Below are 25,218 nucleotides of genomic sequence, written 5' to 3' on the forward strand. Positions count from 1 at the left end.
TGCACACCTACAATATACAAAAAATGCAGAAGTGGCTGGGCTACCTTAGAAATTCTAGAAATGCAGACAGGGTGTTTCCACAGCCATTCTTCCCCAGATTCCTGCAGAGGTCCTTCCACAGAACCAGAACCAACCAGGATCAGCATTTCTTTCTGTGGAGCCCCCTGAGGGATTCACAAATCTTCCCTGAGATCAGAGAGTTCTACATCAAATATGTTCTTGGGTTTCTCTTTTGATGTGCTTATTTGCATGAATTTTGTCCTAGAAAATACAGATCCCATTCCCAACCAATGGCTCCTCCCATACAACTCTGGTATCTGTGTTTGTATTAACTGTAGGATCACACAGGCAACAAGTGATTCCATTCTCATCAAGAAGAGAGAAAGGAGCAGAGTGTGATATAATACAAAATAGCATATTCCTTCAAGGTGCAAATAAAAGGATATAGTGAAGGTGGATGTGAAGGGAAAAGAACCATGGAAGAATCAAATATCTGACTAGGATGCAAGAATGTAGAGGGCTGAAATCAAAGTGATCTCCAAGGTCACTGTTAGTCCCACGTTCACGGTATAGTCCTTATTAAATTCCAGTAGTGCATCTTCTATGTAAAAAATGATTGCTGATAATCTGAGGATTATTAGATGAGTTTCTCTATATTTAATTCAAAAATTTATTTTAGTGCTGTATCTGTTCAAGAATGACTGAGAGAGGGAGGTAACATCTAGGTAGGTATCTCTCGCCCACACATATTTCAATGACAGTACAGTGCAGTAATTAAGTCAACAATGGGGGCATCCATCAATCCTCCCCGTTATAAAAGAGGTCTCCAATTACTCATACTCAAATTCTGAACTACAGGATGGCCCAAGTACCTTCCCAATGGTCAAATCCACGCTTCTATGGACCTCCTAACCTATGAAACTAATATTAAACCCTCTCACCAAAAATGGGATACATGACCTTGGAGAGATTTTTTTTTAAACTAAAATTTTTAAAAATAATAATTTAAGTAAATTCATTCATTAAAACAAAGCAGATGTACCATGTTATATTATTTTGAAAAAGTCTGCTGAAGCATCCGTGAGCAGGCCCTCGAACACTGCTCACGGCAATCACTCACCCATCTCCACCTGGTCCGTTCACTCAACACCCCCATGGGGACTATCTCTGGATGGAAGAAATACGGGTTAAAAATAAAGCCTGAAGAGCCTGCTTCCTCCTTGCTTAGGAAATCTGAACCCTCGGGCGTTGCTATTCTTACAAAATGTGCTCTCTGATTGCTTCCAGAAGGCACAGCAGGGCAGACTGACCATGGGGCCTCTCCTTGTGCGGAGGGTAAAATTCTCTTCAGTGAGGCCACGGTTTATCCACACATTTCAAGCCGAATGGATCCGTGCCCGCTGGCTCGCGCTGTTTCTGGTAGGCGTGTCCCATTCCTAGGCACATCCTCCCCCTGCCCCGGCTGCCCAGTGTGTGGTGTGGCCACTCCTCTCCCCTGCTGCCCACACCTCTGTCCTGGATTTCTTCTCCTCTACCCTCCCACCCCCTTCTTTCTCCTTTCGAATGTCAAGGGAGTCTGACTTGTCCCTCCCCTACTTCGAAAAAAGGGAAACTATAAAGTTCCTTCCAAGTTTTAGGCACCGCCGTTCATAATCCTGCAACCAGAGCTGCCATTTCACGCCTGCTCTGCTCAGCGCTTGACGCGCACTAAATTTAGACGGAGTATGACATTAGAGCTCACTTGAGTCTCCTTTCTCCCTGGCAGTGGGCTTGGCTCCAGTTCATGTCAGTTCCTAATCTGTCTTGGCATTCTGCTCACCCAGTAGGCGCTTAAGAAAAACACAAATGTAGTCCCCGTCTATGCCGGCATCCCACCGCACCCCTGCAAGTGCCAAACCTGCTCCACCCAACCTAACCCAACCCAACCCAAAGAGGAGGCTGAAGAAGAAAATATTTGTGTGCCGTGTCTTAGAGTAAGAAGCCCTGCTGTCCATCACTCCCGAGTTCCCTCCTCCAAGTGCAAAACTGTAGAGAAAATGAAATGGTTGGCTCTGGGTGCAGACTTTCCACCAAAGGGACACGAGGTTTGCCTGCTCATACGTTTTATACAGAAAAGGACCTGGAGAATTCCAGCCCCTGAGTCTTTGTTCACCCATTAATCTTTACTATTAGCTACTCGCGGAGAGATTTGAAAACCGAAGTAAACACGCACCTGAATCCATTCATTCATCTACTTCCCCAAACAGACTCTTGGCCAAGTCCCCTTTGGAGAGCACCAGAGCTGTCACTGATTTGCTCTGCCAGTAATCAGAGAGCTGTGGTGAGGGTCAGTCTAGCCCTTTCTCAGCTGAACCAGTTTCTTAATCGCTAGATGCTAAACATAGAATAAGGCAGAGCTTTGGGGGTGGGGATGGTAAAAACCTATATTGCATAGTAGCTGATATGCATGAGAAAGGATTATTTTAAAATTTGGGATTTTCGTAAAGTACTCTTTCCAGGAAGGTGTAAAATAAAAATCAATCGATTAATGAACTAAAATTCACACCGTTATATATTAACAATGATTCTGAATAAACTACTGTTTTCTGTTACTCTGCAGTTCTATTTTCTCAGAGTAAAACTGCCAGTTACTTCTTAACTCAGAAAAGTTGGAAATTATTACAGAAACAGAATCACAAATGTTGATCCAGCATATTTCTAGGCAAACATGTCACTGGGCTCCTTAATGACAGCCAAAATCCCATATAATAATAATAAAAGATGCCAAGAATTCACACACATGTATCTTCTCCCACACTCTGAAAGTGTAATCCAAAATAGAAACTTCAAACCCTGATTCCTTCCTAAAATGAAAGCTATTTTCTGCTTAAAAAAAAAAAAAAAGCCCCTCTCAAAAACTCCTACAAAGCAAAGAACACAGTTTCATCCATAATTATCTGTCCTGCCAATGAAGTGTCCTTCCATGCAGATAAGTTACAGAAGGTTGGAGGGGGGTGACCATTCGAGAATTCAGCTACTTCACTCTCTCACATTGGTATTGGTAGCAAAATCCTAACTTTCCAAAGTGTCTCTGCCCTGCTGAAAATTGGATCTTGAAGAAGGCTGGGGGCGAGAAAAACGATTCTCACCCCACACCAGATGTTGAAGGGATGGAGCTCTAACTTGTACATGTACACACACACACACACGCACATACACAGAGCCCGAAAACTCAGCGATCTTGCAAACCGACAGCAGGCTGAGAAAGCGCAGCATGAAAATGCAAGGACTTCACAGTGTCCTACCTCTCTCCCCGGCTTCCCAAAGCAGCTGATGAAAATCACCCAGAGTCCCGGAGCGCGCCCAGGAGGCCGTCGCTCAGCCCGCCGAGTGTGAGTGTGAGCAGGCCCAGCCCGTGTTCAGAAGCTGCCCCAGTCAGATTTTCCAACTGCAGAATTGCAGCCAAGTCCCTGCCCATGCCTGAAGAATTTCCTGAACAGCATTCCCGTTCTTTTTCTGACTGCTTTGAAACCGTACTCTGTCTGTACTTCAATACGGCTTTGTCAGGCCAACCCCAAGCCACTGGGCTGTCTCCAGCTATCAATGGGAAACACATGTGTCAAGCACAGACTCACTCCCAGGCAGCAGCGCCCATGGCGGCTGCTGGCCTCATAGTCACAACGACAAAGAATAGTGCTTCTAGAACCAATGCTGAGTGCTCGGCCATTCTCCGGGTTCTGCTCGGTGGGGCTAAGGTCAGCAGATGAGTCTGCTTCTGCTCAGAGCTGCTCCTTTTTTAACCTTCTCTGGTTAAAACTGGGTGAGAACTGTGTTCTCACCCCCGTGAACCCACTGAGTTCTTGCCAGCCCCGAGAACGAGCCCTCTGACAGCTGAGAGAGGTGAATTCTGATTTCATCTCCCTGCTTGCCATTGCCTCAGTCATTGCTCACATTTTTGACTGCTGGAGAGGGAGCCCTCTTTTTTGCATTTCTTTGTTGGTTCTGGCCTTCGGAGTTGTCCCCTCGTCCTCACAGGTGACTCTATTACTGATGCAACTAAAAATAATGCAATTATTTTGGGGCACTTTTGTTGCTCTCCACTCTGTAACTGTGCTAGTCCAGGAAAGTAACATTTCGCCTGCTCTTGAGATGGGTGTCAGAGAAAATAGAAAGGAGAAAACAATGTACCTATAACCAGAGTATGTACTAATTCCACACACTTGTGACTGTTCCTGGATGACACTCCGTCAAGGTGTCTTGTGTGCATTCTGCAGGATTCTGTCGTCCACCTTTGACATTTTCTCTTACCATGAAACAAGAGGAAGTCTTTAAAGATACAAAGGGGATCTCCCTCTTCTCCCACACTGAAAACCCCACATATTAAGAGTCAAAACTAAAATGTCAAGGTAACATCGTAGAAAAGAGATAATTTCTAGAAAACCTCTTTTGTTTTGCAGTGGGGTTTTTTTTGGTATTAATATTTTACCCCCTAAAATCATACCCTATTAGCAACTTATTTTAAAGAACGAGCTTGCCAGATTTTAAAACGCGTTGTGTGTTCCCGAGGGGCTGCTGTAAATGATAGGATTTGATGGAGTCTTGAGTTTTGCATCAAGTCGCGATGAGCACTTACAGCAGGATTAGATTTTTGCCTTGGGAAGCAGGGCGCATGTGTGTGTATGGGGAGGGGAGCATGAGCGCCTCTAAGGTCAGGATGCAATTATAGAATCAGAGAACTTTAGAGTTGGAAGGAACCCCAGAGACCATCCAATCCAAATTGTTTCTACCCTTCATTTTACAGAGGGAAATGGAGGCCCAGACAGACAGATGAGATGACTCATCCAGAGTTGCAAAGACAGTTAATGCTGGAGCTGAGGCTAGAAAATAGGATTTTAGCTAATTGTCTATGTGCTTTCTCTATCCCAGAATCATGTGAAAGGCAATGCCATCTGACCTTCACAGCAGTAGGCTGTGGTCTACTGTGGACCCAGTTAGCCTGGGTCTGATCTTAACTGTGCCTCTATGACTGGCTGTGAATTTTGGCCAGCTCACTTAACCCTTGTGGACCTCGGTTTCCTCATCTGTAAAATGGAGACAATGATGTACTCTACCTCATGGAAATGTTGAGGATTTGGTGAGATAACCACATAAAGTGGCCTATAAATTACATTAAACAATATATATATATAAATGATATATTACTAAAGGGCCTATAAATACCCATTTAGTTTTCTCACAATGGAGCAAAAATCAGGTCCTTTCTCTTAAAAAGCAAGAAAACTGTACTCTCACATTTGGTTTGAATTCCTGAAATAAACCATATGATTGACTAGTTAAGTTTTCTGCCACTTTACCTTTACCTAATAGGGGTCTATGACCTTAAACACAGGCAACTGTCCTAATGCCTTATTGGAACATTAAGCCAACTGCATAGCTAGTTTTCATTTATCTTGAAAACCTATCACTTAAGTCTTTTCTCAAGATTAACTCACAGGAAAGAGAAATAGTGAGATGAAATCTGCAGTCAGTTACAGGAGGTTGAAAAAAGTGCCATTTGCAAAGAACTGGACTTTCCCTCCAAACCTAAAGAGTTCAAGATTACCATTCTAAAAATAGGAGACCATCAGCATTTACAATCCCATCTTTTGTCACTGTGACATCCTAAGTTAACAACAACCAGAAACACACACACACACACATGCACACGCACACGCACACATGCACACATCCCATAAGCTGAGGAAGAAACTTATTGAGGATACAGCAGCAGTATATTCTAAAGAAGCGAGTTTGTACCTGGGGTTCCAGATTCTTTGTCTTAGAGCCAACAGTAGCAAGGGGCTAATGAACCACTAGCTACTTATTAATCATGTTTAGTATGCCAAACTACTTTTGCAGGAACAAAATAGGAAGAGAGGTTAACTTGGAATGGTTTAGAACTGTTTTAGGAATCAATTAAACAAACAAACGTAAAGTAACTAGGAAAAAAAACAAGTTCAGACTTAATACAAAGGCAGAACAATGGTGATGGGATTCGAAAAATATTTTCCTAAGATCTCCCCACCCCCGCCCCCGTATTTGCAGTATGGCTCATTTGGGTATTTGGACAAAGAAGAGCAGGTGTGACCCAGCCTCATTATTGCAGCTTGAAAATCCTGAGAAGTTACTTAACCCTTCCAGGGTTAAGAAATGTCATCTAATACTTGAAAATAAGGCCAGAAGATAATCATGTTCTTTCAAAGTTTTATGTGGCAATTGCATAACATGCACTCTCAGTAATTACCTAAGGGACACAGGAAATAAGAGATGTTGGCGAGGATGCAGAGAAAGGAGATCCTTCTTACGCTGCTGGTAGGAGTGCAAACTGGTGCCGCCATGATGGAAAACAGTATGGAGATCCCTCAAAAAGTTAAAAATAGAACTATCCTATGATGCGGCAATTAGCCCACTAGCCATATGCCCAAAAGATACAAATACAGATTTGAAGGGGCACATGTACCCCAATATTTACAGCGGTATTATCAATAATAGCCAAACTATGGAAAGAGCCCAAGTGTCCACTGACTGATCAATGGACAGAGATAACGTGTGTGTGCACGTGCCCACGCCATGAAATATTACTCAGCCATCAAAAATAATGAAATCTTTCCATCTGCAGTGATGTGGATAGAGCTAGAGTATATTATGCTAAGCAAAATTAACCAAAAGAAAGACAAATACCATATTATTTCACTGATATGTGGAACTTAAGAAATAAAACAGATGAATGTGTGGGAGGGGGAAAAAAAGAGAAGAGGGGGAGGCAAACAATAAGAGGTTCTTAACAATAGAAAACAAACTGACAGTTGATGGACAGAGGTGGATCGGGGAAGGGCTAAATGGGTGACAGGTTTTTAAGGAGGGCACTTGTTGTGATGAGCCCTTGGTGTTATATGCGAAGGATGAATCACTAAATTCTATTCCTGAAACCCAGAAAAAAAAAAAAAAAAAAGAAAAGAAAAAAAAATTAGGTGCTTTGTTGACTTCACTGGTCACTACTAAATAAAGGTCCCAAATATAGTGAAGCTGCATTACCTTGAAGCTTTTGTCTATTCAAGATACAAATTTCTGGGGCACCTGGGTGGCTCAGTGGATTAAGCCGCTGCCTTCAGCTCAGGTCACGATCTCAGGGTCCTGGGATCGAGTCCCGTATCAGGCTCTCTGCTCAGCAGGGAGCCTGCTTCTCCCCCTCCCTCTGCCCCATCTGACTCTCTGCCTACTTGTGATCTCTCTCTCTGTCAAATAAATAAATAAAATCTTAAAAAAAGATACAAATTTCTTCTTTCCAGTAGATAAAATAATCCCAAGTGTGATGGTTTATTGCCCTACACAGCAGTAATCAGTTTTTTTAGCCAATCTAATAGTCTCATGCTAGCACTCTTTTACTAACGCACCTGGTAAACAAAGAGCTCCTCAACTGTTCTTTGAAACCCATCTTACCATCCTACTGCCACCTTCATTAATCAACAAGTCATATTACATTTTTTTTACGTCTTTTTTACTTTATATTTGTAAGAGTCATGTTTTTAACTTCTAAAAATTATAGTTTGATACGGTTTCCTTTTCCTCATCTGCAGGACGCGTGTCATAAATTTCACGTGAGATAATGCATAGTAAAGCACTTAGGTTGGATGGCACCTGGTAAATGCTCAAACTGTGTGACCTCCAGTATTAATACTATCATATTTGGCTTTCAGTTTTGTGAGAGATTTGAGATCAGTGGACCGGATCACTCAACAGCCCTATTCCTATTACATCTTTCCATCCTTGTCCTGGGATTCTACAAGGGCCATTTCTGCTGGAATCTGTCCACAGACGTTGACCTCCTTGCTTTTCAGAGATTTCTACTTTCAATGTTCTAAAATTAATAGCAGAAATGTATCTCCCTGTAATTCATACAGATTCTAAAGCTGCTAACCATGAAGGTCAGTTTAAAATTCTGATCTTAAAGATCCTATGAGTGGGAAAACTTCACTCTCAGTTGGAACAAAACCTCCAGGAGGGCAAGGATTCTTGTCTGCACCATCTCCTGCCATCATTTCCGATGTCTAAGACTGGGAAGTAGATGGACCTCACATTTCCCCTACAAATAAACAGTAGCCTTTGACTTACTTGAAACAGAGGTCCTAAACCACCCACTGAAAACGATTCCTTATTACAATTTCAATGTATCTGGTGCCCCTGGATCATTTCTACTCATTATGGTTCAGATTCCTTTTATCATCTTCTAGGGATGTTTCAGTTTGGCAAATTTCCTTTTAAAATTTGATGCAGAGAAGTGCACAAACTTCTCAGGTGTGCCGGATCTCATTTGGGGGCAGAGACACCAATCGTTCATTCAGGAAGTATGTTTCCATTCATGTAACTCACAATTAGGTTTGAGGGGCGCGATGATAACCTTACTGAGTAGCCAGCTCACAGAGTCTCTTTATCACAGATGCTCTTCCATCTACTACCTGATTTACAGCTGTGATTCTCAAGCCTCGCTTTATCGTAGAATCATCTGGAGGGAGCTTTCAAAATAACCAGAGCCAGGGGCCCACCCCAGAAACTCTGATTCTTCTGGAATGCGACAGGAAACCAGTGATTCAGGCGATTCTAACAACCATCCAGACTTAACATCATGAAGTCACAGTGATAACTTTTAAAATATAAACCTAATTGTGTCACTCTGTGGACTGAACTCCTTAAATGTCTTTCTCACCATTGCCTGAAAGGTAAAGACAACAACTGCCACCATGACTTAAAAAGCCTGGCTTCCTCTGGTCCCTTGTCTACGTCCTCCGTCTCATCTGCTGCCATTCTCTCTTCTTCAAAGCGATTATGTATCTTCCCACCTGAGAATCTTACAAAGCTGTTTTCTCCTTGTGGAGAGATTTTTCTTTTTCCTGGAAGTTACCCTCACTCTCATGTTTTCAGCTCTTTAACTCCTATTCAACCTTCAAATTTATACTCCATTATAATTTGCTCTGGGATTCAGTGATCCCTGAACACCCAGAACCAACAGCTGCCCCTGCCTTATGCAGACCCAAAGACCAATACTTAGCATAGATGTGCTTACACATTTATTTGTATTTTTATTTGATTCATGTCAAAATGTCCTGATAGAAAATGATTATTATCCCTGAGGGCAGAAACTGCTTATTCTCTATTGTGTTCAAGTTCCTTCCACTGTGCCTAGCTCATAAGAAGTGCACAATATTTATTTTTTAAGTGAATGCAGAATCCTTGTGTGTGTGTGTGTGTGTGTGTGTGTGTGTGTGTGTGTTTAACCCAAGTGCAACAACATGCATATAACCCCATTTTCTTTACCTTGGGTATTCAGACTTCATTTAAGCTTTCTGACATAAGATATTGAACTACTCAGGATAGTGAGTTCTATTATACAATGTAAATAACTCCCCAAAACTAATAAGCATGTTTATCTACAAGATTTTGTGAGAAACTATCAAGTCAGGCTCTTGGCAAAGACCTTAAGGTCTGAGGTATAAGGTAGGAGGCTATGATTATAAGGGAGAGTGTTTGCTGTGTCACTTACTTGGGAGGCAGGCTAAGCTGCGATACTCCTGTGGGGTCATTAAGAGGCATAAAGGAGTTATGGCACAAATCTGGAAAGAGATATTTACCAGGAAATCTTTGGTGACAGCAGTCAGAACTCATTCAAATTATCCTAAGGAAAGAAGAGGGGGCCCTAAATCATATAACTATAACCTCAAGTGACAGATCTTGAGGGGTATAGAGTACCGCACTTAAAATACAATAGAGGCTCTCTCCCTTTCCTTCTCGAGGCTTCTCTTGGGCTTCATTCTCCATTTTGCTCTCTCTATTGGGCAGTAAGATACCCATAGGTACTCCCAAGTTTACTTCCACAGGAAAAATAAAAGATCTTTTCCAGAAAAGCATTCTAAGCCATATCCTTATCCCTAAACAAATCTCTATGACCAGGGGATGAGGTTCTCAAATTGGCCAAATTTGGCTCCTACGACAGTTCTGGAGACTAAAAGGAAGGAATCAGTCCCACCTGCAGCACAGGAACTGAGGAAACTAACTAGGGAATTGAGGAAAAGTGAAGGCAGACAAAAGACCCATGGATGCTATAGGGCACCAAGACATTCATAATCTTGCCCAGGGAAAATTCTTTAAAAAGTGTTATGAGGCATTATTTAAGTATAGAAAAGTATGACTATCTACAAGCTCAAAACAGTTGAATTTGAGTTAAACTAATAATAGTAAATTATGACAGTATATAATGCCAGCTGTCCATTTCACAAATAATATCTGATGCAAATGACACTCACCCAGCTTTGCCTCCTCAAAACAGAACAAATGCAACTGTGCTTTTCTTTGGACAAACAAATGCAACTGTGCTTTTCTTTGGACAAAGGCAAAATTATCTGGTTGATTTTTAAGAGAACTTTTCCTGTGAAGGAAGTCTGGCTCAGTGACAAATCCCCACAGTTTTGAGAATATCTCCACTGGCCAGACACAGTGTCTAAGCTGAAGTCATTTTCTGCTTTGGAAATTCAAATATATGCATGGTACAAAATGGAGGATTCTCAAGCTATGTCAGTATTTTGAGAAGGAATTGACATACTTGATAATTAATGTGACTAGTAATAAAACATACTATAAATATATCTTTTTATGAGAAATTAATTAAATACAGTAAAGCAAATACTGGTATTATTACCCAGATGGTTTCATGCATTCTTTCCCTTTCAACACAAAACACTGATCAGTTATTCCAAAATTCTTTCTGGTCCATAATTTCTTAGTATATTACAGGCTTGCTGAAAGTAAAACTGTGGAAATATCACATTTTCATTTGGAAATAAAATTTACTAATCAATAAAAATGGGCCAGACTTCACGATAGACACTCTATACTAGGCAGAAATTAAAAAGGCCTCTACTTGAAAATGTTAGCACTGCTCATCTTTATTTTTATAGTTCCATCAGTGCTCAGGGGTACAAAATACAACTGTTGGATGCAGGAATTCCAAGCTAATTATAAGCCCCCTTAATGAGGAATACTACTTAAAACCAAAGGCCAAGTCTCAAAATTCAACACCAAATTCCACCAACTGTACACCAGAAAAATGGAAAGTTGCCAGCAAGGGGAAATGCAATGTTATGCATTTCAAATTATTTGATCTTTAGAAGGAATTCATTTACATATGTGAAAGACACATAGTTGGGCAAACCCACGGCTAACATAGTGTCTGGCATATAGCAGTTGCTTAGTAAATGTTTAGTAATAATGAATACTGCTGGCAATAAATAAGATTCGACATTGCCAACAAAAAGTTGAGGGAGTTTATCACCACTAAACCTGCCTTACAAGAAATGATACTGAGAGCTGAGGTAGAAACAAAAGGATGCTAACTAACGACATGAAAAATGAAAGTACAAAAAGCACTGATAAAAGTGAATATATAGTCAAAGTCAGGATACTCTAATACTCTACTGGTGGCACATAAATCCCTCTAAACTTTAGTTTCAAAGTTAAAAGATAAAAGCATTGAAATCAGCTATAGCTACAATAATTTGTTAATGGATGAACAATATAAAATGTCAAGTATGACATCAAAAGCATAAAATGGGGGGAGAAATAAAAGCATAGAATGATTTTGTATGCAATTAAAGTTAAGTAGTTAACAGCTTAAAATAGACTTATAACTATAAGATGTTTTATATGAGCTTTGTGATAAAGAGAAAAAAATGCCACTAGATATACAAAAGATAAAAAGGAATCAAAGCACACTATCACACACACACATACGTACACACACACAAATCACAAAAGGAGATTGTAAGAGCAAAGGAACCACAAAAGCGTCAGAAAACAAACAAAATGGCAATCCGTCCTTACCTATCAATGATCACTTTAAATGTACATGAATTAAAATTCTCTAAAAAGAATTCACAGAGGAAAAAAAAAAGAATTCACAGAGGGAGTGAATAGACAAGACAAGATGCAGCAATGTGCTGCCATCAAGAGACTCATTTTAACTTTAAGGATACATATACATGGACAGGGAAGGTATTAAAAAAAGATATTCCATGTAAATGAAAACAAAAGACATCAGGAGTGGTTACAGTGTTATCAGACAAAATAGATGTTTAGTTAGTCAAATCTGTTACAAGAGACAAGGTCACTCTACAATAATAAACTGGTCTATTAATTATCAGGATATAATAATTGTAAACATATATGCACCAAACGTTGGAACACCTAAACATGTAAGGCTAGTATTAATAGGAACTAATGAGAGAAATGGACAGCAATACAATAATGGTAGGAGACCTTCAATACCACACTTAAAAAATGAATAAATTATCCAGACAGAAAATCAATAAGGAAACAGTAGTTTTAAATAACATTATAAGCCAAATGGACCCATTAGACATATACAGAACATTTCAACCAGTAGCAGTATACATGTTCTCTTCATGTGTACTTGAAACATTTTCAAAGATATATCGTAAGTTGGGCCATAAAACTAGTCTTAATGAATTTAAGAAGACTAAACCCATATTAAGTATCTTCTCTGACCACAATGGCATGAAACTCGAAATCAGTAAGAGGGGGTGCCTGGGTGGCTCAGTTGGTTAAGTGTCCAACTCTTGATTTTGGCCAAGGTCATAATCTCATGGTTGTGAGATCAAACACTGGGCCAGGCCCAGTGCTCAGTGTGGAACCTATTTAAGATTCTCTCTCTCCCCCCTTTGCCGTCTTCCCCCACCCCACTCACATGCTATATTAATTAAAAAAATCAGTAACAGGACAAAAACTGAAAAACTCACAAATATGTAGAAATCGAACAACACACTGCTGAGGAATCAATCTGTCAAAGAAGAATTCAAAAGGAAAAACAAAAAAGTATATTGAGAAAAAAAAATGGAAACATAACATACTAAAATTTATGGGATGTAGCAAAGCAGTTCTAAGAGGAAAGTTTATAGTACTAAATATGAGCATTACAGGGGAAAAAAATCTCAAACAACATAACTTTACACATAAAGGGACTAGAAAAAGAACAAACTAAGCCCAAAGTTAACAGAAGGAAGGAAAGAATAAAGATTAGAACACATATAAATGAAGGATCGGAAAAACAACAGAGAAGAACAAAGAGGTTTTGGGGTTTTTGTTTTAGTTCTAGTTTTTTTTTTTTTTTTTGCTTTGTTTTAAAGATAAAACAGAAACCTTTAGCTGTACTAACATAGATTAAAAAAAGGACTCAAATAAATAAAATGATAAATCAAAGAGAAGACATTACAGCTAATCTTACGGAAATAAAAAGAGACTATTGTGACCAAGTATGCACAAATAAATTGGACAACCTCAAAGAAACAGATAAATTTCTAGAAACCTATGACCTACCAAGAATGAATCATAAAGAAAAAGAAAATCTGAACAGAGTAATTATTTGTAAGGAGAACGAAGTAGTAATCAAGACCTTTAACAAGAAAAACCCTAGAATCAGATGGTTTCATGGGTGAATTCTACCAAAAATTAAAAAAAAAAAATACTAATCCTTCTCAAACTCTTCCAAAAAATTAAAGGAGGAGAAAACACTTCCAAACTTATTTAATAAGGCCAGAATTACCTTCAAACCAAAGCCAGATAAGGCCACTGCAAGCAAAGAAACTTACAGACCAAAATCCCTAATAAACACAGATGAAAAAAATTGTCAATAAAATATTAGCAAACTAAACTTAACAGCACATTAAAAGGACCATACACTAGGATCAAGTGGGATTTAACCCTGGGATGCAAGAATGGTTCACCACAGTAAATTAAAGAATGTGACACACCTCATTACCAAAATAAAGGATAAAAATCATATGATCATCTCAGTAAATACAGAAAAAGCAAAACTCAACAAATTAAGTATAAAAGCAACATACCTCCTCATGATAAAAGCCGTATATGACAAGCCTATAGCCAACATCACATGCAACAGCAAAAAATGGGAAGCTTTCCCTTTAAAATTAGGATTAAGACAAACGTGACTAACCAGAAGGGAGGGGATGCAAGGATGGGCAAAATGGGTAAAGGGGAGTGTGAGAGTTTTTGGTTATGGAATAAAGAAGTCATGGGAACAGAAGGTACAACATAGAGAAACTAGTTAATGGAATTATAATAGCATTAGATGGTAACATGTGGTAGATACACTTTTGAGCCCAGCATCATGTAGTGAGTTGTTGGATTACTACGGTGTATCCTGAAACTAATGTAATATCATGTGTAAACTATACTTGAATAAATCAATCAGAAGTCTCCCTCCAAAACAAAAACAAAAACAAAAACAAAACAAAGCACACACATACACACACGCACACACAGAGCACTGACAACAACAATAAAACACAAGACAAGTTTGCCCACTCATAATAACTATACTACTTAAAGTCATAGCCATAGCAATTAGGAAGAAGAAGAAGAAGAAGAGAGAAATACAAGCCAACCAAACTGGAAAGGAAGAAGTCGAACTGTCCGGTTGAAGATGACATGATCTTCATATATATATGGCTTTCTAACTCTTAAAGACTGCAACAAAAAATTGTTAGAATTCAGTGAAGTTGCAATATACACAGTTGATACACAAAAATCAGTTGTATTTATATACACTAACAATAAATGATCAAAAATTAAGACAATGTCATTTACACTATCATCAAAAATAATAAAATGTTTAGAAAGAAATTTAACCAAGGAAATGAAAGATGTATATGCTAAACAATATGAAACACTGATGAAAGAAACTGAAGAAGACAAAAATAAAGGGAAAGATCCAGGTTTATGGTTTGGAAAAATTAATGTTGTTAAGATATCCATACTACCCAAAGCAATCAACTGGTTCAATGCAATCCCAGAAAAATTCCAATGACATATTTTACAGAAATAGAACAAACAGTACTACAATTTGTACAGAACCACAAAGACCCTGAAAAACCAATGCACTGTGAGACAGAAGGACAAAGATGTAGGTATCACACTTCCTGATTCCAAACTGTATTATAGTGTTATGGCAATCAAAACAGTATGTAATGCGAATATAGTCTCTTCAATAAACAGTGCTGGGAAGACTGGATATTCACATGTAGAATGAAATTCAACTCAGTCCTGTATCTAAACAAAAATTAACTCTAAATGGATTAAAGTCTTAAATTGCATACCTGACAAGGTAAAACTAGAAGAAAAACATAGGTAAAAATCTCCTTGACTTTGGTCTTGGCTATAATTTCATAGAAATGGCATCAGAAGCACAGGCAACAAAAGCAAAAATAAACAAGTGGGACTACATCAAACTGCAAGGCTTCCATAAAGCAAAAGAAAGAAAATGAAGAGGCAACCTATAAAATGGACAGAAACATTTGCAAACCATTCATCTGGTAAAGACTTAACATCCAAAATATATAAGGAACTTGTAACACTCAGTAGGCAAAAAAAACATGATTAAAAAACAACTCAGGACCGGAACATACATTTTTCCGAAGAAGATATACAAAAGGTCACATATATGAAAAGCTGTTCAACATAACTCATCACCAGGGAAATGTAAATCAAAACCACAACGAGATATCACTTCACCTGTCTGGATGGCTTATCAAAAAGAATTTATCAATTCTTTTGATGGCTGCACTGGGGGGAGGGGGTTTGGGAGAAGAGGGTGGGATTATGGACATTGGGGAGGGTATGTGCTTTGGTGAGTGCTGTGAAGTGTGTAAACCTGGTGATTCACAGACCTGTACCCCTGGGGATAAAAATATATGTTTATAAAAAATAAAAAATTAAAAAAAAAAGAATTTATCAAAATTATCAAAATGACAATAACAAGCGTTGGTGAGGGTGTGATGAAAAGGGTGCCCTTGAATGCTGTTGGTGGAAACATAAATCGATTCAGCTAGTAGAGAAAACAGTAAGAAGTTTCACCTCCAAACTGAAAATATAACTGCCTTATGATCCAGCAACCACAATTCTGCGTATATGTATCTAAAGGAATGTATACCAAAGGTCTTGAAGAGATGTCTGCACCCGCATGTTCACTGAACCCTTATTTACCACAGCCAAGACAGGAAAGAAAACAACCTAGATGTCCACAGGTGGACAAAAGTATAAAGAAAATGTGACTTATGTGTGTTATGTAGATATATAATATATTTATATAATTTATATATAGGGAGATAAATATATAGATAAATTAGATACAAATATATATAAATATAAGTATATACACACACACTATGTGAGGTGATGGATGTATTAATTGGCTTGATTGTAGAAATCATATTGCAATGTATACACATATCAAATTATGTCATACAACTTAAATATATACAATTTTACTTGTCCATTATACCTCACCAAAACTGGAAAAAATAAAGCACAAACCAAACATTCTGGTATCATTTTTGCAGTGGATTGCAGACAAGAGAATTTTGCATATGTCGTAATTCTCACAAGTGGTGGACCATTGCATATTCTGATGTAGAAGGAGACCAGGGATCATCAGGTCCAATTTTTTCATTACTTACATGAAAAACATAAATGACAAGAATCATGGAGACAGGTAATATAGGATTTGGCAAAAGATTCACATTTCCTGATACCTATCTTGACTCGTAGGACCAATGATGTGGTTTGAGAACATGATTCACTCTACCACTTTTTTATTCTCTTGGATAATTTCTGCTGGGAGTCAACTCCTAAAATATAGTTTGTTCACCAAGTAGCATTGTCTGGTTATCTATTTTTCTCCTTACCTCCTCTTATGCAATCCAAAGATCCTTTTAAGGATTTCTAAGTATTATGTTAATTAAACTAAATAGAAAAAAAATAAGGCTGTTTGAAAAACTAAAAAAGTAAGTCCAAAGATAAACTTTCTAAGTTAAATGCAGGCAAAAGTTGTCTTTTACACCTCCAACCTTGGCCTTAACAGAGCAAGGGCTCATTAACTATCTGTGGAAGTGGATGGAAGTAAAACACTTCTGTAAATTCAGTGGATTACAGGGTTCAATGACAAGGTGATTTTCCCCAAGGCTTCTGTCTTGATCATCTTCAACAGCCCTTTAATAACCTGAGTCTCATTTCTCGTAATTAGCAGAAGCTCTTAGAAGCAACAGACTGGGCCAATCTGGCTGAACTGCATTACTATCCTATCTTAGAGAATAGCGTGGAGTGTTGCTGCAACAGATTTGTAGAAATAAACTTTATGGAAAATATTCTTAGTAGCTGCAGTGCAATGCCCTCCTTGCTCTTCACTCCCCAAACTGGGAAACAGTAAGAAGCACAAACACCAATTGGATGAAAACAGAAATGCACAGGTCAGCATAAAAACACAAATTGGCTACCTGATAAGCATATTCACCCTCAACTATGCTACGTTGGCCTTTCTAATGAAAGAATGTGGTACTCAAAAGGTCATCTATGGATGCGTAGAAGAAAAAAGATCAACAAAAGGAGAAAAGTAGACAGAATTCATTCCAACGCTAAATGAAGACGTCTTAGTCAATGGACCCTACTCTCACTTGATGAGTGTATGTTCTATGCCAGGCTTCAGAGAGATGACAGATATGAGGCAGATGGGGTCCTGACCCTCAAGGCATTTATAGCCTTTGTTCTGAGAACTCTGTCCTTTGGGACCAACTAAGGAGACTGTCTCTGTTGGGCTGACCTCGTCTGCTGTCACTCAATCCTTTCTACCTAACTCTTGTTTTGATCTCCAGTATATTAATTATCTTTCTCATTATGTTCCCTTTTTATGTAGTATGTTCCTAAAGGAAGTGAAGATGTAGCTCTCTCGATCCATGCACCATTTATTTTTCCTTGCAAATTTACAAATTGATATTTTGATATTTTTAATGTAAACCTCACTCTCATGAGTTTGGTTAGAGGGAGTATGCAATTGAGAGATAATATCTCTCTTGCTGAGCAGACAGAATCAGCTTCCTAAGACTGAAGTTATAAAAGACATTCTGTGAAGACTCTAAGGAAAATACTTACCCATGAATAATCACTGTAACATCTGTAAATTTCCAGACCTAGGTTGTAGAATAATGAATTGGCAAAGGTTTCTATTGATAGTTAGAGAAATGGGTCAATTCTTTCACTACTCCATTTAACACATTTATAAGAGATTGTGGGAACTGAGCCACTTCATTTAATCCTCTCTAAGACATTGTCATACATCAATATTTTATTTTCAAGAAACACTTAAAGATTCTATTATCAGATGAGCTACAGCAGCATTGAGGCCCCATGTAAAAGGTGAAGTCAAACTTCTTCAGTGTGTAGTGATATAATGACTGTCAATAAAACCTTTTTCACTTTTAGGAACTTACGTCAAAATATAATTCCACACTGCATAAATGCACTTGAGGTTCTGGCCAGATTTTTGAAGTTCATTGCATTTCAAGACTTTTTGTAAGTACTCTACTGATTTTGAAACTGTAGACTTTTAGTCTTAATGCCATGAATTTCAAAGTATTCTTTATATGTAGGTATGTGAAATTAAAATAGGGGAAAATGTTGTCCTTGTCATCATGTTTATGATTTGCAGGAGTTAGAATTTCTTTTGCCTGGGATGGACTTCAACAGAACCAGATTATTATCCTGATGCTGTTACTCTTAACTGGGAGGAGATGGGAAGTTACATAAACTCTCATATCCTTGAGTCTTCATGTGTGAAGTGGGAAGAAGAGCAGCCATCCCATGAGACTGTACATGGATTTAATAAAATAATATCAATAAAAGTGGCCTGAACATAGTAAGCAACAACTAACATGCACTGAGTGCTTACTGTGGTTCTGCTTAGTAAGTACTCAATTATTAGTAGATATTGCTAAATTCTGCACAAGGATTTTTTTTTTTTTTTTTGGCCATCTCATTACTTGGTATTTACATTCAGAACATAGGCATGCTTTGGTAACAAGAAACTACTTTCAAAATAAATCAGTCTACCACCATTTTTGCTAACCTCATAGTGACTTACTCCAATTTCATCATAATTTAGTTGGTCCATTTATAGACCTAAGCTCATCATTACAACTATATAAAGAAGAACTATGTCCTTCTAGTCCACTTACTAAGTAAGAAGATCATATTCATATCATTTCCTCAAGAGATCCTCCCTTAAAACCTATTTTATAACCAGGTCTCCAGTATCACTCATCTGAGTTTGGGCCACCACTTTCTTTCTCTATGTCCATTCAACCCTTCAACAGTGCATTCTTTTTTTTTTTTTTTTAAGAATTCAATTAAAAGATGGGCAGAAGACATGAAGAGATATTTCTCCAAAAAAGACATTGAGATGGCCAATAGACACATGAAAAGATGTTCAACATCACTCATCATCAGAGGAATGCAAATCAAAACTACAATGAGATAGCACCTCACACCTGTCAGAATGGCTAAAACTAACAATACAAGAAACTACAGACGTTGGCAAGAGGAACACTCTTAGACTGTTGGTGGGAATGCAGACTGATGCAGCCACTGTGGAAAACAGTATGGAGGTTTCTCAAAAAGTCAAAAATAGAACTACCCTATGATCCAGCAATCACAGTACTGGCTATTTGCCCCCCCCAAAACAACAACAACAACAACAACAAAAAACCACCATAAAATCACTAATTCAGAGGGACGCATGCACCTCTATGTGTACTACAGGATTATTTACAATAACCAAATTATGCAAGCAGACCAAGTCCTCATAGATTAATGAATGAATAAAGAAGAGGTGTACACACACACACATGCACACACACACAAACACGCAGTGTGCACACACACTGAAATATTATTTAGCCATAAATATTATTATTTAGTCATAAAATAGAAAGAAATCTTGCCCTTTCCAACTCTTTAGATGGAGCTAAAGAGCGTAATACTAAGCAAAATAAGTCAGTCAAAGAAAAACACCATATGATTTCACTCATATATGAAATTTAAGTAACAAAACAGATAAGCAAAGGAAAAAAAGAGACCGACATACCAAGTAACAGACTCTTAACTATAGAGAACAAACTGATGGTTCCTGGAGGGGAGGTGGGTTGGGGGAGGGGGTGCAATAGGTGAAGGGGACTAAGAGCACACTTAACATATAGTGCTAACGTATAGAATTACTCAATCACTACTGATGCTAATGTAGGTCACCAATACTGGAATTAAAGTTTTACTTCAATTAAAAAAAATGCATTCTTTAATCCTTAGACACTGTTGATCTCAATCATAGCATAAATAATTCAAAGCTTCTCATTTCCCTCAGATAAACAAGGTAAAGTTCCTAACAAGGATTACAAGGCATTGGGTGATCTGCACCTTGCACTTCCTGTATGACATTCAGGAAACAACTTACAAGTCCCCTCTTACAGGAAGCCATGTCTTTCTTCCCCTCCTTATGTATTCACAAGTAAGTCTCCTGTTCTGTGCTCCACAAAATTCTCTGCATTTTTCCTGTCATACTTACCCCATTGTTATTGTTATTGTTACTGTTTGGCTGTCTGAATGTTCAAGCTACACTGCCAGCTCTCGAGGACATGCCCTATGGTTGAACTGTTCACCAGTTATGATCAGAGGACTGGTTGGTTGGCGATCTTCATACAAAATATTTATAATGCAGTTAATAATTTTCATTCATAAAATTTAATCTTAAAATATTGATTTACTCGCAAGTCAGCTATGCTAACTACTATTCCACCAAAGCCACGTAAATGTTGATTTACTCTGAGCTCTGCCTAAATACCTAAGGTGCTTACTGACCAATGAAATTTCCACCTAAACTTTATTCTCTGGCTTAGTCTTTGTAGACTAAGTTTCAAAACAAAACCTGTAAACTCCTACATTAATTAATACCCTGAATCCTATATCCTTGAAGTTCAACTAGAATAAACTCCTCACCAATACAGTGACTTCCTCAAGACTTAAGACTTTTGTTTAATTATTTTTTAAGGTTTTAACTAAATTGGTTTTTTCCCTAAGAATTTGTTGTTCTACCTAATTATGAGGGAACGCTTGCCATCTCATCACCCATTCAGCGATCACAGAATTGCAATTTCTGAAGAATTTCACGAACTGTCAGCCAAGATTTCCAGGATGTATGGGATGACGATGTTAGAACAGGTGCCTAAATATTTAATAGGAAAAAAAATCCCAGGATTCCACGACTTGTGCTGTATTTTGTACACACATTTTTTACAGAAGCTATGCTGAACAGCATTTACTAATTCAAGAATGAGTTGCATTAGCAGAGAAAAGATAAATCTGAACCTGGAGTCTGCACTGAGGAATGGAAATCTGTCCCTGAGAATTACTGAATGAAGGAAGTTACTACCTTAAAAGTCTCTGTGCCCAGTACCCCAAAATGTTAAGAACCAACTGTATAAGCCATTGAAATAGAACATCCTTCAGCCTCAACTTCACCCTCCTCAAACCTGATTTCCACAGCCATTCTGAGGTCTTTAGCTTTCTTTCAGGAAACTTGACCTTAGAGGACATTACATTCTATAATCAGAATTGGGTAAGATGCACAGACTCTTTTTAACATAATATTTATATGTAATACTAGCAGCCAACACTTACTGAGTGCCCACTATGTGTCAAATGCTTTAATGATTATCTCTCTCTTCATTTCACAAAAACCCTGTGTGGTTAGTCCGATCTCAGGGCTTGGCAGACATTTTCCGGTACGGACCAGAGAGGACCCAGGTGAGGCTTGGCAGGCTGCTTAATCTGTGCTGCTAAGTTAAGGCAGGAAAGTGACTATCGATAGTGCATAGGGTGAGTGGGCATGTCTCATACCCATCACACTTTTTTTCTTTTTTATGAGTTCGGACTTTGGAATTTCATGCTTTTTGTGTGTGTGTGTGTGTGTGTGTGTGTGTGTGTGTGTGTGTGTGTGTGTATCAAGAATTTTTTTTCTGGTTTCAATTATTTAAAAGCATAAAAACCATTCTTAGCTCATGAGCCTTAGCGAAACATAGGGCAAGCTAGATTTGGCCCAGGGAAGGCCATAGTTTGCCAGACTCTGCATTATCTAAATATTTGCGGCCGGAGATTGAACCTCAGAGAAATAGTAACTAATAAGAAGAAGAGCAATCATTCTAACTAGATGGCTCCTTCTTTTGATTCATGCACCTCTGTCTGTGTTACAGTTTATATTTAATGTAAAGGCTAAAACCTTCCTCTAGCCAAGATCTTAACATGACTGACAAGTAAGTGGATTATGACCGAGTTGATAGGTTTCTTCGTGAAGTAACAATGAGTTCAGCCACAGGCTATTACCTTTAGTGGAGCTTTTTATCTCATTTGGAAAGGAAGCGGTTCCTGTAAACCAAAACTAATAAATTATGCTTCTATTTATTCATTGGTCCAGTTTTTGTATTGCTCTGTATTTTATTTTATTTTTTTTTTAACTTTTTATTTTTTATAAACATATATTTTTATCCCCAGGGGTACAGGTCTGTGAATCACCAGGTTTACACACTTCACAGCACTCACCAAAGCACATACCCTCCCCAATGTCCATAATCCCACCCCCTTCTCCCAAACCCCCTCCCCCCAGCAACCCTCAGTTTGTTTTGTGAGATTAAGAGTCACTTATGGTTTGTCTCCCTCCCAATCCCATCTTGTTTCATTTATTCTTCTCCTACCCACTTAAGCCTCCATGTTGCATCACTGTATTTTATTAATATGTTCTAGAATTGGTAAGCAAGTCTTTTTGGTGAAAACCTCAAGAGACTATTAGAGCCATCTTCTAGAAAAATGGAGGAAAATAAAGTAAGGAAGAAAAAGTGTGCAAAACCAAGTATAAATTATGTTCCATTTTGATATTCTCTTTCAAAATTGTGTCTTAAAATTCAAGAGCAATGTCTTTCCAGCTTCTAAGATACAGCTATGTTTTTTTTTTTTTTCCAACTGAAAACTTCAAGCACCATGAAACATTAACCATTATTTGTTAAATGGGTAGGACATCAGGCAACACATTTCCAAGGAAGAGAATAAGAGAGAAGGTGGAGGAGTAAAAGGAGAGAAGGAAGAAGGGATGCTTCAGCCCTAAGAGGTAAAGTTAGATACACACAGGTCTGGAACACACAGCTTGGAAGAAATCAGGGAGGAAAGAAAACCTATAAACTGAAAACGATTCAGGATTGGAAGGGAGAACTATCAAGGGCTTTTTTTTTTTTTAAGGGAAAAAAATTTTTTTTTAATTTTTTTAAATAAAGAAATTAAGCTGGGTGCCTGGGTGGCTCAGTCGATTAAGCGTCCGCTTGGCTCAGGTTGTGATTTCAAGTGTCCTGAGATCAAGTCCTGACTCAGGCTCCCTGCTCAGTGGGGAGTCTGCTTCTCTCTCTCCTCCCACTTGTGCTCTCTCTATCTCTCTCTCTCTCTCAAATAATAATTTTTTTTTAAGAAAAGTAAGCATGGTGCGCCTGGGTGGATTAGTCCCTTAAGCATCTGACTTCAGCTCAGGTCATGATGTCAGGATCCTGGGAGGATCTGAGGCACTCTCTCTCTCTCTCAAATAAAAATCTTAAGGAATATATCCACAATAGCCAAACTATGGAAAGAACCTTGATGTCCATCAACAGATGAATGGATAAAGAATATGTGATATATATATATAAATGGAATACTATGCAGCCATCAAAAGAAATGAAATCTTGCCATTTGCAACGACGTGGATGGAACTAGAGCGTATCATGCTTAGTGAAATAAGTCAATCAGAGAAAGACAACTATCATATGATCTTCCTGATATGAGGATGTGGAGATGCAACATGGGGGGTTGGGGGGGTAGGAAAAAATAAATGAAACAAGATGGGATTGGGAGGGAGACAAACCATAAGAGACTCTTAATTCACAAAACAAACTGAGGGGGCCTAGGGGGAGGGGCGAAGGAAGAGGGGGGTGGGGTTATGGACATTGGGGAGGGTATGTGCTATGGTGAGTGCTGTGAAGTGTGTAAACCTGGTGATTCACAGACTTGTACCCCTGGAGCTAATAATACATTATATGTTTATAAAAGAATTGAAAAATTTAAAAAAAAGAAATTAAACTTGGAGTTAAAGAATAAATGGATAGTCCCCTATACAGTGTCTATGGGAAAAGAGAACTTCGACAAGTCTCTTATTAGGCTAGTTAAATTAGCAGATGAATAAGATAAATATAATTCCAATTATTATTTTTTTTAAGCTCTAACTCTCCACCTGGCACTGTCATTAAGTGTTTCTCATGTATAATTTAATCTTTAGGACAACTCTATGAATTAGGTCCTGAAATTACCTCCATTTTATAAGTGAGGGAATGAGAAGGTATGAGACATAAATGCTCCCAAAACACCCAATGGGTAAGAAATACAGAAGGGATTAACTCGGGCCTGCCTGATGACAAAGACTACATTCTTAATTGCTATGCTAAACTGCTTCTCATTCCTATTAATGAATATGAAATTGAAGTAGAGTGGTGTCACGATTTAATATTTTATGTAAGTAATGGACTAATATAATTTTAATAGCACTTTATAATTTATAAAATGCATTCACACACACTACATCTCACTCCAATTCCACAATGTCCCCATGTGGTATCTTAGGATTATCATCAGCTAAGTACATCAGTGAGGAAATTTATGTTGAAAGAAATGACCTGTCCAAGGTCATGGGGCTGGAGAATACATGCATGGTAGAGGGCAAACAGCTGGCTCTGTCTAGGTATCTGGGAACTCTGGCCATGCCACTCACTAAAAAAAAATGGGGACAACCAAAACCTTTCCAACTCCAGCATATGCAACTAAAGAATGGGGACAGAATTTTTACTTCTCAGAGCTTTTATAGCAGAAAACTCTTTAACCTCCACAAGTGCCTCTGGTAAATGTAGACAAGCAACTAATGCAAGTTGCTTTTACCTGCCTGTGAAACTGGGTAGCTAAGAAACAAAATATAAAAAAAAAAACAAAAACCATGAGTATATGTATATCAAACCATATTGTGCACTTTAAATATTTACACTATTTGTCAGTTATACCTCCATAAACCTAGAAGAAGGAGGAAGGGGGCCGGGGGAACCACAATAAAATAGTCCTGAAAGGAGCCACAAAATCTAGGCTCTTTTATCAACCATGCCCTTAGCCAGCTGTGACACAGTATTGATAGACTACAACTATTTATGTCCACAGGTTAGCTGACTAACTGGCTTG

The 25,218-nt window shown here is 38.4% G+C and overlaps 1 protein-coding gene across 3 annotated transcripts in view; it reads right to left on the reverse strand.

The window, feature by feature from the left end:
* Positions 1 to 25,218, reverse strand: part of SGCD (sarcoglycan delta) — a 573,229-nt gene that overhangs the window by 393,620 nt on the left and 154,391 nt on the right. Inside the window, exon 1 of one of the 3 annotated variants that reach the window (XM_082725030.1) lies at positions 3,285 to 3,535. The exons of 1 other annotated variant lie outside the window; for it this stretch is intronic. Coding sequence is in view for 1 of the 2 variants with exons in the window: in XM_082725031.1 (XP_082581157.1) it covers positions 1,121 to 1,156 (36 nt within the window). In the remaining variant the exon portion in view is untranslated. Of the gene's footprint in view, positions 1 to 1,120; positions 1,288 to 3,284; positions 3,536 to 25,218 lie in introns of those variants that run through there. One more of the 3 variants, XM_082725031.1, reaches the window with a different exon arrangement.

This window comes from Mustela nivalis, assembly GCF_964662115.1.
Source record: "Mustela nivalis genome assembly, chromosome: 3".
In the NCBI taxonomy this organism is placed as follows: Eukaryota; Metazoa; Chordata; class Mammalia; order Carnivora; family Mustelidae; genus Mustela; species Mustela nivalis.